General features: G+C 36.6%; 1 protein-coding gene across 12 annotated transcripts in view; it reads left to right on the top strand.

Moving 5' to 3' along the window:
• Positions 1-14804, top strand: part of LOC143750623 (3',5'-cyclic-AMP phosphodiesterase 4D-like) — a 291108-nt gene that overhangs the window by 225904 nt on the left and 50400 nt on the right. Inside the window, exons 1-2 of one of the 12 annotated variants that reach the window (XM_077243796.1) lie at positions 10806-10880; positions 13295-13396. The exons of 10 other annotated variants lie outside the window; for them this stretch is intronic. In XM_077243796.1, coding sequence (XP_077099911.1) covers positions 13326-13396 — 71 coding nt within the window. In that variant the 5' untranslated portion in view covers positions 10806-10880; positions 13295-13325. Of the gene's footprint in view, positions 1-10576; positions 10881-13294; positions 13397-14804 lie in introns of those variants that run through there. One more of the 12 variants, XM_077243795.1, reaches the window with a different exon arrangement.

Raw genomic sequence — 14804 nt, 5'->3', positions numbered from 1 at the left:
CTATCTATCTGTCTATCTATCTGTCTGTCTATCTATCTATCTATCTATCTATCTATCTATCTATCTGTCTATCTATCTATCTAACTATCTATCTATCTATCTAGTAACATCTAGACTCTAGAAACTTTTGAAATAGTTTTTTTTTAGTTTGTCAATCCGACTGTCCGTCATTCTATTGTTTTTAAACCTTTTTTCAAAACTTTCAATGCCAATGTCAGCGAACATTCAAAGTTTGTCATGACAAATTTAATTTTTTCTAGTTGAAAAATGACGGTCATATTAATTCCTTTGAAAATCAATTTATTTTAATTCTACTTACTTATTTTGAAATGCAAATTTTAATTCTGCATCCTGTTTGTTGCCTCAGTTCGAATTCATGAAAAACGAGTGTAGGAATAAGAAAAAAATCATCTTTCATCCAAAATGTCCATCACAAACCTCATTCAGACGTAAATACCAGGTGGACACAACAGCCTAAAATGTAGTCCATGTTTGTTTTCATTTCATATTGTTCCCATGTTTATATTTTGTAAGCTCCAGTCATCTTAGATGAGGTAAGACACATGCATCGGGCCACTGGTGGAGGAGTGGATCTGTGTAAAGCCTGGGCTAAATGAGAGGTGGCAGGAGATGTGATTGTGTGTCTTGAGTTTCCACTGTAGACACTGAATTACACCAATCAAATAGAGTCCTGCTCCTCCAGCCCTCGTCTGTTTTCCCTCCTTATATATTTACAGAAATGCTCTGTCGTCTCTAGGTCCGCATCTGTGTCTCAGAGCCGGGTTCCAGCTGATTCACCCCAGTTATGCACTTTTCTGAAGCAAGATCTGTATTATTTTTGTTGTTACCTCGTCCAAGCGTTTAATTTCATTTAAATCACATGGACTACAAGTAAAAATCATTGTACGTTCAATTTGCTGGCATATAATTTCTGTAAAGTTAAAGGTGCATTGTGTAATATTTAGGAGGATCTGTTGACAGAAATGCAATATCATATACAGAACTATGTTTTTATTAGCTTAGAATGAGCCATTTCTCTCTACACACACCGCTGGTCTCCTTACATCGACATGTTTCTACAGTGACCCTGAGCGGACAAACACGTTTCGTCACTATGTTGTTCTTCGTGCAAAGAAGCGAGCTAAAGTCAGCGAATAAAACACTGACACAATGATGAACAAGCAACAATAATTGCAATAACATTCGCAATAATATTCGCAATAACAACTCGTTTTACTGAATAATTATGTAAACCTACTTTGTTAATTTTATCTTTCTAAAGAAACCTCATTGTTTAACTGGCTACTCTCTGCTGAACTTACGACATCACTTGCTGTCGGCCACCGTAACTTCTGTTGCTCGCAGTTCACAACCTCACCACTAGATGCTGCTACAAATCACACACTGCACCTTTAAGTTGTCAAACATATCTCTCAATGATTAGCATTGCACACTTCAAAATCACATAATTGGGTAGAAAAGAGATGACGCATAACTACATCCCAGTTAACAAAAGCATGTTTATAAGAACGTTTTGCTAATGTTCCCATTTCCTATTAAGTTATAAAAAAAAGTTATTTCTAAATGTTCTCTGAAAGTAGAAGTTTGTTATTCGAATGTTAAGGGAACATTCCATTTCATCATTCCTCAAACACAGTTACTTTTGAATGTTCTCTGAACATTCCGAAACAAGAAGTAACATTAAAAAATTTTTGGGGGAAAAAAGGTTCCATGAACAACGTATAAATAATAAATTTATTTTTGAGCTAGTGCTTTGAGAACATTATTAAAGACCAGATAACTTTCAGCAAACATTCTATTAATCTATTATTGTAGTTATCTATTGATGTCTAACATAACCTATCGAACATGTCTAACATTAATTTTACAGGAAAAAACTCTTTTCATAACTCTGAGAGAGCCTTGCCGGAATGTTCCCTGTTAACTAAGATATGCTTTAAAGGGGATTTTGCAGATGCAACATCACTAAAAGGTTTTAGCGTGCTGAAAGTCTAACACACTAAAGCAGACAGTGCATTAAAATCCTGCTTTAATAATTGCAAAGCTCATCCCTTTTAAAGCCCACCACTAATACTTGTCAAACTAGTCGGTCATCTTGACCCATTCCCGAGCCTGTGTGACCTGAGTGATCTAATACTAGTGCAATTATCAATCTTGCTTATGTTCAGAGTTTGGCAAACATCATTAAATAGATTTGTTTTGTGGAGATCAGATATGAGAGTGTCGCCCTCTAGTGGTGTTTAAAGGGGAACACTGCGTGCTTTACTAACACAAAGCACCCTAAACCGTGTTCACTCTGCAGGATTACACAAGGAACACTTCATTAGAATGTTTTGCATCTAATCACAGCAGAATTTCTCTTTGTGTGGTATATAGCTTCAGTCCTGGGATGTGATTGGTTCAGCCAGCCAGCAGGGCGGGCCAATCCCAGCATGATGTTCATCAATTAGCATGCCGCAACTATTTAGTTGACGCGCACATTAACACCACTGCACCTGTAGAAGGTTTTGTCTGTCCCTCGGGACTATGGTTACAGTGCTGATGAAAAATGCAGAGTTTAGAGTAGCTGTTTACACCGTGATATATTGCCACGCCGCCTGATCTACATAACGCTGAGCTCTTTCTGTGCATGTGCAGACAAACACTGCTGGAGGACCAGCTCAGTGTTCAGTACAATACTGGGAGGCACAGTTTTTGTTAAATGAAATATAAAAATTTATTTTATTTTTATTTAAATTGTTAAATTAAATTAAATGTATCTTTTTACCTTTATTAATTTAGCAGATGCTTTTATCTAAAACATGCATTTAGGCCAAATATTATTATTATTTAAATGTTTTTTTATTTGTTAAACTTAATTTGATTCATGTTTAATAATAATTACACTTATTATTTTGGCAGATGCTTTTATACAAAGCATACAGTTGCAACAGCTATTATTATTATTATTAATATTTTTAAATTTTTCAAAATATTGTTTAATTGCACTAAATACATTTTTCATCAGTTTGCATCAGATAATGGTTTGCCTTCCCTTCATAGAATGCTTTAAATCCCCATAAATATAATACAATTTTAATCCTGAATTCATATTTAATGTAGCTGTATATTCAGTGATCATATTTTCTGCCCGGTTACCTGACCAGGGACGACCCAATAGCAGCACGCCGCTATGAATCATCAGTTTCAACCTCAAAATCCTTTTAGAGCAGATGGGATCAATGAAGCCAGATCTTCTTCCCTGAATTACTCATAGTTTTCTGTTTTGTAGAGAAATGAATAGTCAGAGGAAGAGGCTTTATGATTCCCACAAACATCTGCTGCTCTGCTGTTTTCATCACCAGCGCTGAACACACGCTCATAAATCAACACAATGAATTCACCTGTCCACTTACACTCACGGTTCCTTCAGCGTGTGTTGAAACATGTAGTGATTACAGGAGGAGGATGGCAGTTTTACACATGCTGTGTACAGTAGAGTTAGGAACGATGTTTCATAACCGCATATTCATATGATAGTATCTAGAAAACAGACGGACCAATAAACATTATATTATGTAATATTTGCTTCATCTCTCTTTCTCTCTCTCTCTCTCTCTCTCTCTCTCTCTCTCTGTCTCTCTCTGTCTCTGTCTCTCTCTCTCTCTCTCTCTCTCTCTGTATAGTATAGCTTTATAGTATACAGCAATACTTCTCAAAGTCCGGACCCGCCTCCATTTCGTATTTCAAGAGCACTAATTGTGTGTAAGGGATTAAAAGTGTGGATTTCCTACTTTGATAAACGCATGTTAAAATAATTTGTTTAGTTTTTTATGTCCTTTTTGAGATGGTCCGAAATTAAAGCGAAGGCGAGATATTTAAAGTTTTCCTCCGTGATTTAGTTGCCATGACATCCAGTGAGCGTATGACTTTTGACGTAATCAGGCGCAACGCGACACTTCGCCGCAGTCAGCGTTTGAACGGGTGTGGCGGATGTCACTGTCCAGGAAAAGAAAAGTTGACGAAGAAAATAGTTTTCAAAGATGATTGGACAGAGAGGTACAGTGTGCGTTCATTTTGCCCCGATCCAGCACGAAGCCATTCTGTTTGATTTGTAACAACACAGTTGGAGTTGTGAAGAGTGGAAAAAAAATAATTTTTTTCAGAAAATGAGTGTTGATTTGTTATGCATGTTTATTAAAAATAAGTTTTGTAATAACTAATAGTTCCGGACCTTTGACATTGATAAAAATTCAGATTTGGACCTTTGAATGTAGACTTTGAGAACCCCTGGTATATAGTATAGCTTTTTTTTTTTTAGAAAGTAACTTTTATTTAGTAAGTATGCATTAAAAAAAAGTGACAGTAAAGACATTTATAATTGTAATTTAAAATTTAAAATCGATGCTGCTCTGTTAACTTTTCTTTTTCATCAAAGGATACTGAAAAAAATGTATGATATTGATATTGATAATAATAATCAGAAATGTTTCTATTTGATAGCAGACTGGTGGGAGTGGCCTTGGATAGCAACATGCCCAGTGCATTATGGGTGTTTTCTAGTTTCTCTAGTCAGGTAGAATCTTTTTTTTTAATCACCTTTCTACTATATAGACCTTATGTAGCTCCGCCCCTTTTCTGCGCAGCACTTGTTGTCTTTTGTCTTCCGGTTTGTATTTCCACAGCGATCTTACGTATTTATGAATGATAAAATCTTGTTTACAAATCAACTCCGTCTACTGACATTTGTTATGACATCCGCTTCAAACATTACAATGCTCATGATAACTTTCGTTAACTCTTGTTATTTTTAGTGGCGGTGCTTTAATTAGATTTCAGTGCTACATGAAACTGATTTTTATAATGTTGAATAAAATGTACAATAATGCAATAGGGGAACATTTGTGGGTCCTTATAATGCCAAATGTCTGATGTTACCAGTAAAACGTGGCCTGCATTATTTTAAATATATCTAGTCTGTGAAAGAGTGCAAGCATATTTGTCTAAAATAATTCTGTATTTTCATCTTCAGAATCATGAATATTTGTATTATGGTGTCACTATTATCCTGTGCTTTGGGTTTCCAGCAACAAGTCCATCCTATTCGTTTACACACACAATATCAGATTTAGTATTTTAATCAACGGGGCATTTTTTGTTAAGCTTTTATCATATGTGTTTTGCGAGTAATCGCAATAATATCACATCATGATATGTATCGAATCGTGACATGAATGTATCGTTACATCCCTACAATTTAGTTTTTTTGCACATCTCCTGCTGGCAGATTAATTAGCCTTACAATGGCCAATCTACATAGATAATCTCAAAATGACCAAATATGATCCAGTTCACAGTCCTGATCTGTCACTACGCAGCAGTGCCACAGTAACAGGTATGTGTGTGGTTTCCAAGAACCAGTCAATAGACATCAAGTCTCATAAGTTTGATCAGATGTTGGTAAACTGGCAGGTCTCTGGACGTCGGGTTGAATGTTCGGCTAGAGGTTCAGCGAGGTGTCTGAATATGACTATGAATGCTCAGTGTCACATTGCCTCGCGCTGTGTTCATAAAGAGAGGACGTGGAAAGAGATGAGCTGATGTTAAAGATGAGTTTACCCGCTCGCACCGACCTCCACTCGCTCGAGCTGTTCGTGAATCCTCTCTGCATGTCCTCCAGCGGCTCGCCGTTCGCTACCAACAAACCCATCGACATTAAAGCCCGGAGACGATGGTAACGTTTGCCGTTTTTAAACCTGTTTATCTTGTTTTATTTAGATGAACAGACTTTAGCGGTGCAGAATTTTAGCGGTTTGTGATTTTGTTGGGTCACTTTACCTTCTATGGCTGTTTGGTATAGTGTGTAAACATTTCCTCTCATGCATTTGTTTATTCCTAAAGTGATTGAATGAAGAGGCAGAGCTCAGGCTGCTAATGTGTTCATATATCACTTAATCACATTCAGCTTAAAGAGCCTCATAGAGCCGTATCAGGTGAGAGACACTCAATCAGATTCACACACTGAGGAAAAACATGCTGAGATTTATGCTATTATTAATGGTATTTGCCAATTTTACTTTTGGTAGTCAACTGGTGTTGCTGATATCTATTCAGGGTCATACAATCTGCAGATTGCAAAAAAGATATTGGCATTTATTTTACTCAGAATGCTTTAGAAATATTTGATAAATGTGCGTTATGTACCAGTAAGGCGGATGTTGCATCTGAATGATTACTGCTGTTAATCGGCTAAGTTAGGTTAGAGTACGGTTCAATCTGTTAACTTCAGTACATGCATTGGGTTCTATATAGATCCCCATTGATGCTTTTTTCTAAGAGTATACATATGGTTAGGGATTAGTCCGAAACTGTAAATTGAACTTCAGCGCGTAACTCAACCCACACTGTTTGTGCTACAGCAATGGTCACCAACCTTTTCAAGCCCAAGATCCCTGACCTCGGCCTTGATGAAAGGCAAGATCTACCTATAGATTTTTCATGGACCATTCCCATTTTTTTTACAAGCAAATTGGCCAATTCCCATTCCAGCTGCCGTTCTTTTTCTGTAAGAAAATTTATTTTGTCGTTAATTTGCTCTATAAAAATCCAAGTTGGCCTTAAAAAACTGTAGCCATTTGAAATCAAGAGTCAACCACTGCATTTTAATCACAATCCAAACAAAGATGCTACACACCATGTAGCATTTAACAGTTGTTTTTGACTTAGAACAAATACAGAATGGTCTGATTTTAGCTTTGTGAAATTGTTACATAAGACACACCTGCATAAAAACACAAACAGACAGACTGAACGAAAATGCAGATTCCCTCTCTGACTGCAGGGGGCGCTTATGGAAAAGAAGCGTTTCTTTGGGTACCGCTGTACAGCTGCTGATTTTGGTCGCAATTTAAACCTTGATGATGTGTTTTTTATACTTCTTTTTCTGTATTTTCGGGAGCTACCGGGACAGTGATAAAGATCTACCAGTCAATCGAGATAAACGGGTTGGCAACCACTACAGCAACGATCGATGCTTAAAATCTTCTGTTATTTTTCTTGGTGACAGGACTAGTAACCGCATGGAAACGTCCTACTGTAGCAACAAGTGCCAATTTAGTTAATTTTTTTCCTCAAAATCAAATAAAGAGCAAACTAAATGTGTTTGTTCAATTGAGGCCTGGAGGAATTAAATGAATCGTACCTGTTTGTGTTAAACTTTGTAAATGTCAGCCGTAATCTGATTGCTCTGTTATGTGAGGAGTAAAGCAGCTTAAGAGTGTGAGAATTTGCCCCATCAGCGTGTTTTCTCAGGTGACACTCGTCTCAGTTGTTCCGATTGAACGAGTTGCTCAGTTCACACAGATGATGGGCAGTTAACGCAGGCGCTGAACCTGCTGATGACTTGATAGGTTTAGAAAGAATAAACACAAAGAGCTTTAACTTCTTCTCTAGCCCCAACACGGTTCAGTTTCACATCCACACAAGGCCATCAGGAGGAATTACACCAGTGCACTTCCTCCCCCAACACACTTCTTAAAAGATTAGTTCACTTTCAAATGAAAGTTAGCCCATGATTTACTCGCCCTCAAGCCATCCTTGGTGTACATTACTTTCTTCTTCTGACGAATACAATCAGAGTTATATTAAAAAATGTCCTGGTTCTTCCAAGTTTTATAATGGGAGTGGATTGAAACCAACAGTTTAAAGCTCAAAAAAGTGAATCTATCCGTCATAAACAAACTCCACACGACTTCTGAAGCAAAACGATGAGTTTGTGTAAGAAAAATAATCATATTTAACATGCTACAGAGTAAAATTCTAGCTTCCAGCCAAACGGCCATATCTACTTACCCATAATGCGCAACACACGAAACTTGTGACGTCGGAAGTAGTGTAGTGTAGTGTGTGTGTGTGTATTGTAAATATCAGCAGTGCGTCGCATTACTCGCAGAAGCTACGTTTTACACTTAAATGGAATCTGTATGTTCGTTTGGTCAGAAGCTTTTTTACTTTATTTTACTTTATAAGTTTTAAATATGAATATTTTTCTTGCACAAACTCATCGGTTTGCTCCAGAAGTCGTGTAGAGTTTGTTTATGATGGATAGATTCACTTTCTTGAGCTTCAAACTGTTGGTTGCAATCCACTGCCATTATAAAGCTTGGAAGAGCAAGGACATTTTTTAATATAACTCTGACTGTATTCGTCTGAAAGAAGAAACTATACACCTAGGATGTGGGTTAACACCTAAATCATGGGTTAATTTTCATTTGAAAGTGAACTCATCCTTTAAGGTCTCACACCGAACCTGCCACTCAACCGCAGAGAAGCAGGAGACTTCAGTTACACACACAGAGCGTGCTCGTGTGTAAAGGTGAATCTGAAAGAGGATATTACCCACAGACCTTTTCACCGACTCTCCTGGGACAATGTTCTCTTTGAGGTTTCTGGTTTTTAAGCATGAGGTCGCTTTAAAGGGATCGCTCACCCAACAATGTCATCCCAAACCCATAAGGCTTTTGGTTCATCTTCAAATTAAGATGTTTTAGTTTCTGTGTCTACATTGAAAGTCCAGGTCACCAAAATTTAGAAGAAATACAATTGCTTTATATGATGAACAGATTTAATTTAAGCTTTTATTTACATAAACAATGATCGACACATATACTCAAGTGTGTGTGTGTGTGTGTATGTTTGATACAGTGAGGTTTGTTCTAACGTAACATGATACGATTACCATAAGTCATGTACTCTATGCATGTGTGTTTATGTGTGTATAAAATACTAAATTAAATACAGTAGTGGGGAAAAGTAATGTGTCTGGAGTGGATATTTATTTTTAATGACCTTACAAGATTAATTAAACCATTAAAAATATATAATTTTATATGTTTTTAATATTATAAATATGAGGGAAGAACAAAACTAAACTTGGTTAATTTATTTATCTGACAAAATTATTGGAAAAAAAAGACAAACTAAAGGTTTTATTTTACTATGCAAAAAAATGCGTATAAAAACAAAAAGCTCACATTGACTATTAATATTTCGCTGGTTCTCTCTTGTTTTTGCACGTGTTTATAATTTCTTTGTATGAAGGTCCCAATTTGTCATGTTTCATTGCGTTATTACCACAAATAAATTAATTGACCTCAAGCACAACTACACAATATGTGTTGCGAATCATCAGACTCAGCTTTTATTAAGAATAGCCAAACAGGCAGGATAATCAACAGCAGACAGGGCAATGGAGACACTGCAGAAACAAACCAGAATGACAGGCAGAGGTCGAGGCAGGGGCAAGAAGCAACGTCCAATAAACAATCCAAGACGGGTGTCTGAGGTCAGAGGTCAGAGTACAAAGAAAACACAGGTAGTAGCGCTCAGAAATGATGGCCAGGGCAAATCAAGACTTCGCAGAGAAGTGGTGTGTGGAAGTGGCTTGTGTGTGTGTGTGTGTGTGTGTGTGTGTGTGTGTGTGTGTGTGTGTGTGTGTGTGTGTGTGTGTGTGTGTGTGTGTGTGTGTGTGTGTGTGTGTGTGTGTGTGTGTGTGTGTTTGTGTGTGTGTGTGTGTGTGAATGAGGTGCAGGTGTGTTGCACAATCAGTCCCAGGTGAGAGGCATGATGGGAATTTGAGTTCGGTAAGGATGGTTAATATTCCAGAGACGGATCCCTCCGGTGGTGCGGAGGAGGCGGTACGGGAGAGAAATGTGTTACTATAATATTTGAAAAAGTGTGAAGATATCAATGTTCCTAGGCTGGATATCTCTTTTAGCCACTGCTGTATGTTTAGTATAAAGCAATCCTTTTCTCAAGGCTTGGATTAAACTACTCGACTCATATGGATTTTTTTACAGCTCCTTTATGATATTTATAAAGTCTTGGGAACCTAGAGGGGCAAAAACCTCTCCGGTTTCATTTAAAATATCTTAATTGGTGTTTTGAAGATTAACCAAAGTCGTATGGGTTTGAAAGCTGAATAATGAGCTGCTATATTACAGAACTTGAATTTGCCTCATATTTGAAGAAGTTTGCATCATTTCAGTTATTTTCCTGTTTATTACTGTGAAGCTGCTTTGAAACAACCTTTATGGTATCCACCTTATTTGGTAACACAGAAGTAAGTTGTTTTCTGTGAATGTGCTAGACTTTCAATAGCTGCTATATGAAAATTATTAGAAGAACAGCAAAGTGCAGTAAACGGTAAAACATGACAAGTATTATGACAATACATTAAAATAATATGATGTAGAAATGAAGCTGACTTGACTATAAATAACATGAGGGTGAGTAAATGATGACAGGATTTAAATGTTCTGTACAACTTAATTTTACAATGTCCTCGTTACATATGTTACATGTACATAGTAATAACAGTAAATTATGCATAATTACATGCAATTAACCCTCAACCAAACCCTAGCCCTATACTAAGTACATGTAGTTGCTTAATATTACTCAGTATTAAATGTATAATTAAACTGTAACAATGTCACCTTAAAATAAAGTGTAACCTAGTTTTCGAGTGCACTATCCCTTTAAAGAAGAGGTCAGTTTCGGCTGTGTTCATGAGTAATCAGTGCAGTATTTTGAGGGAAAGCCAGAGGTAAGAGAAGCCCTTGCTTGGACTCAGTGTCCTGAGATGCTAATCAGATTATCAGGGGAGGAGTTAGGGTTAGCGGAGGCCACTTGAAGAGGTCTGTCACTTCGTGTGAAAGGGGAGGAGATTGTGCAACTCAGACAGAGTCTAGGAAGCACTTGCGCATCTCGAGACGAGGCTCCGGCTCAGACGTATTGATGGACTATACGGGTCACTTCTTCGCTCCCTTCCAGGCCGTAACCAGAGGCATGAAACGAAAGCGCCTGCTCAAATCCTACAGGTACAGAGAAACTCTTACACGCACACTGGAGGTTTCTTGACCTGACGCTGCGTGACACAGGGAGATAAGCTGATTCTGGGTTGCTGAACTCAATGTTTTCCTGTGGTGAGCTGGCAGAAGTTGTGGCTGCTTTGCTGTGAAGTTTGTAGTTTGCAGTGAAGATTTCTGTATCGTTGTCAGATACTCTTGGTTTTCCTCGTATTTGCAGTGAAATGTCATACTGCATTCGGGGTGTATGCAAATAAAGTTAGATTTACATTGCTTGCATAAATATTACTTGCACTAATATACTGATTCCAGCCTGTTGCCTGTGATGATGAAGAAAAAAGGGTTCATATTAGCCTGTCAAATACGGTAACACTTTATTTTACAGTGTCCTTGTTACATATGTTACATGTACTTACCATAGTAATAACAGTAAATTATTAATTAATTAAATTGAATTAATTAAAAACTAAATCCTAATCTTACACTAACCCTATAGTATGTACATGTACAGTAGTTTCTTGATACTACTCAGTACTTAAACATATAATTACACCATAATAATGGCACCTTAAAATAAAGTGTAACCTCAAATTTTATCCTTTGTTTTTAGTTATAATAATAAAAATATATATAATATTAAATTTAATGAATTGCTATTTTTTGCAGCTATATATATATATATTTACTTTTGTTTTCATTATACGCTATTGTTCAAAAGTTTGGGATTTGTAAGAAATTGTTTATTTGATCAAAAATACAGTGTAATATTAATTAATAATAGTGAAAATTATTACAATTTAAAATAACTGTTTTCTATTTGAATATATTTTAAAATATAATTTATTCCTAGGATACGCTTGAGTATTTTCTGCATTTACTGTCACAGCACATCAGATTAGTATGTGGGAAATTGTGCGATATTCATTTTGAAAGAGGAAACTGGTTTTGGCCCGGTATGTTGATAAATTGCCCTGACACTTCTTTTTTTTTCAGTTTCCTTCACAAGAAAACCTCAAGTGTTACACCTAAGATGTTAATGATGAAATGCCTTTTCCTTTGCATTGACGCACATCTCACATTTAAGACCAGATACAGGTTCTCACGCATTTACTGGCTGCAGGATCCTGGATAAAATGAGAATCACTAGTTTTTGTTTCAAATAGAGATTGTGATTCTCACACGATTCTTAACCGACAGCTAAACAAAATAACATGTCAATTTGAGGTTCTTACAAAATGTAGAAAATTTAAAAATGTTTAATTAGAATGAATAATATTTAAACAAATTGTTGAACGAATTATTCAATGACTCACTCATAAAGATTTACTTTTTTCAATACTAGATGATTCAGTGTTTTTGAACAAATCTCTTGAATGATTCAATGGCAAATACATTTTAACAGTCACTTGTCGCCACCTACTGGTGTAACAATGTAATCGATTCAATCCTTATTTGAAGCGTCAAGTAACTTTAAAAAGATGATTTGCTCTATTTTGATCATTACCGTAGACATCAGTGTTTATTTTCCAACTATAAACTTATATCCCAGTTCTTCTGTGATAATCTGAATACTTGTCACACAGAAATAATGATACTGTGAGGTTTGTGAGGCTGTTTCATACATGATAACGGCTGTCTCTGGATCAGCGGCAGAGCAAACACAGATCTGAATGTTCGCAGCTGCATCGTTGTCATTTAGGAATAAGATCGCGTGGGTATTTGAATCAAAATCTCGATCTTTTAATGATTAATCGTGCATCTTCAGACAGCTAGTTCTGATAAATAATATCTAATATAATATACGGCAGATTGTTATCATCATTATAGTGCTATAGTTTGTCAAAAGGTAGACATTCCTCTCTCTGATGAAACTGCAGATTTATGATTTCTATCTTGTCCACCAGAGGGCCTCGTACTGTTTTTCTGCCGCTCTTCATTTGTTGAGGCTTTGTAGAATGAACAGAAAAGCTTAATGCCATTAGATCTTCACCTCGTTGCAAGAAAACATCTGTCTTTATGTGAAAGCTTGCCCTGTCTGTCAGAAACACTCATGCCACAAGACACAAGTGATGTGTGTCGACAGAACGTCACGAGACGCCGTGCTAATATTAAATACAGCTGAATGAGATTTTTGTAACACAACTGCTCGCTTCCAGGAAATGCGAGATTGTTCTAACACAGCGATGTTAAAACATGTTTCCAAGAACGATCAGAAGGCAGTGAATGGAAAGATTTGATCAAGAATTTTTTTGACCTTTTATGACTATCAGTCATGCAGACGACATTAGCGTAACGTAAAATGAGTTTGCATTTAATTTGTCTGGCAGAAAGACCTAGTGGCTGTAGATGTTGTCCTCCTCAGGCTTGTGTTGTCGTGATCATTATGATCGCTCACACCTCTGCTCTGCTAATTGCTGTAATTAAAGCTGCTAGGAATCGAGTGGACTGTAATGACGGATGGAGGGGCTCGTGTGGAAGTGCAAGTCTCAGCCTAAATCCTCCGATGTTACACGCGTCTTCATGGATCAGTAAGTCTTTTTATTAGATCAGATACGGTCTGCTGGGCAATATCACTCACACACACTCACATGTAAGGAAATTCAATTGCATTCCCATATCTAAGAGTGCCAGTAAGAGCATCTCGAGTTCAGCGTTGAGGAAGTTGAAGTGTGCAGTAAAACGCATCATGCAGAGTACAGACACACAAACTCTTCAAATTAAACGACCTAAAAGGGTTTTACAGCTTGACGTCATACGTGGACCACAAAAGTGCCACGAAGAACTTTTTCTTCTTAAGAAAACCTTAATTTAGTTTGTGCCCAACCCATTTTACTTCCACAGTGACATTTCTGAGTGAAACCGAATATTCAATGAGAAAAAATATAGTTGGATTATGAAAAGTATGCGTTGCATAGCAGATATTAGCTTTAATGTTCCTAAACAGCTACTGTACATTTGTCAAATAGTTACATTTATCCAATAGCTTATTGGATGCAAGTTATTGCATTTTGATTAAACATTACAAGACATTTTGGTAACGCTTTACTTAAAGTCTTTATGTATGATGCATTATAGAAGTATTTTAAATTGCCTTGTACGGCACCTTATAATGCATTGCATGATTTTATGAACAATTGTAACCGCAGTTCTATTAATTTTTACACTTTTAGAAAGTATGATGCATTAAAACACACGACAAACAACCAATTTTAGAATCTGCAAATATTATAAGGCATTTTAAGTTGGGTTACAATTATTTATGAAAATATATAATGTATTATAAAGTAGATTATGAATACCTTTATGATGCATTATACATAACCAACATTTCCCCCCAAAAAAAATGAATTCCCCAATTCTGACTGTTTTCCGTCAGATTTGAGCTATTGTGAGTTATAAAGTCTGAATTGTGAGATATAAGCTTACAACTCTGAGGAAAAATTGCTAAATATAAACTCAATGAATTGTGAGATACAAAGTCACAATTACCTTTTTTATTTTTTATTCCATGGTGAAAACAAGCTTCATTTGACCTGATGAATCCTGCACATTAAGACCATGAACGTATATTGAAAACAAAGCCATTCAAGCTTTCAGAAACACCTCCATATCTCCTGACTCCTCATCCATCACACACTCTCCAGCTCATCGCGTTCTTTTTCACACTCGTTCCTTTTTTATACTGGCAAATCTCCTCTCACATGGAACCACATAGAACACCTTAGCAACCATAGGAAAACCCTAGCAACCGCCCTGGCATCATGGGAATGGTCTTCAGATGTTTTCCCTGAACTTCCACGAGCTCAGATCATTTAGTCTGGGAAGAATTTGATGGGAAATGTTGAGATCTCGGCCTGATCTCTAAACTTTTCATTTTGAAAGATCTGACTTTTGATCTGTGTTATTTTACTATTATAATATTTAGTCATTTTTTAA

The sequence above is a fragment of the Siphateles boraxobius genome, unplaced genomic scaffold (genome assembly GCF_051911475.1).
Source record: "Siphateles boraxobius isolate OS27281-9 unplaced genomic scaffold, OSU_SipBor_1 25, whole genome shotgun sequence".
Taxonomy (NCBI): Eukaryota; Metazoa; Chordata; class Actinopteri; order Cypriniformes; family Leuciscidae; genus Siphateles; species Siphateles boraxobius.
The sequence above is the reverse complement of the archived record's forward strand: the minus strand, read 5'-3'. Positions and strand labels throughout refer to the sequence as shown.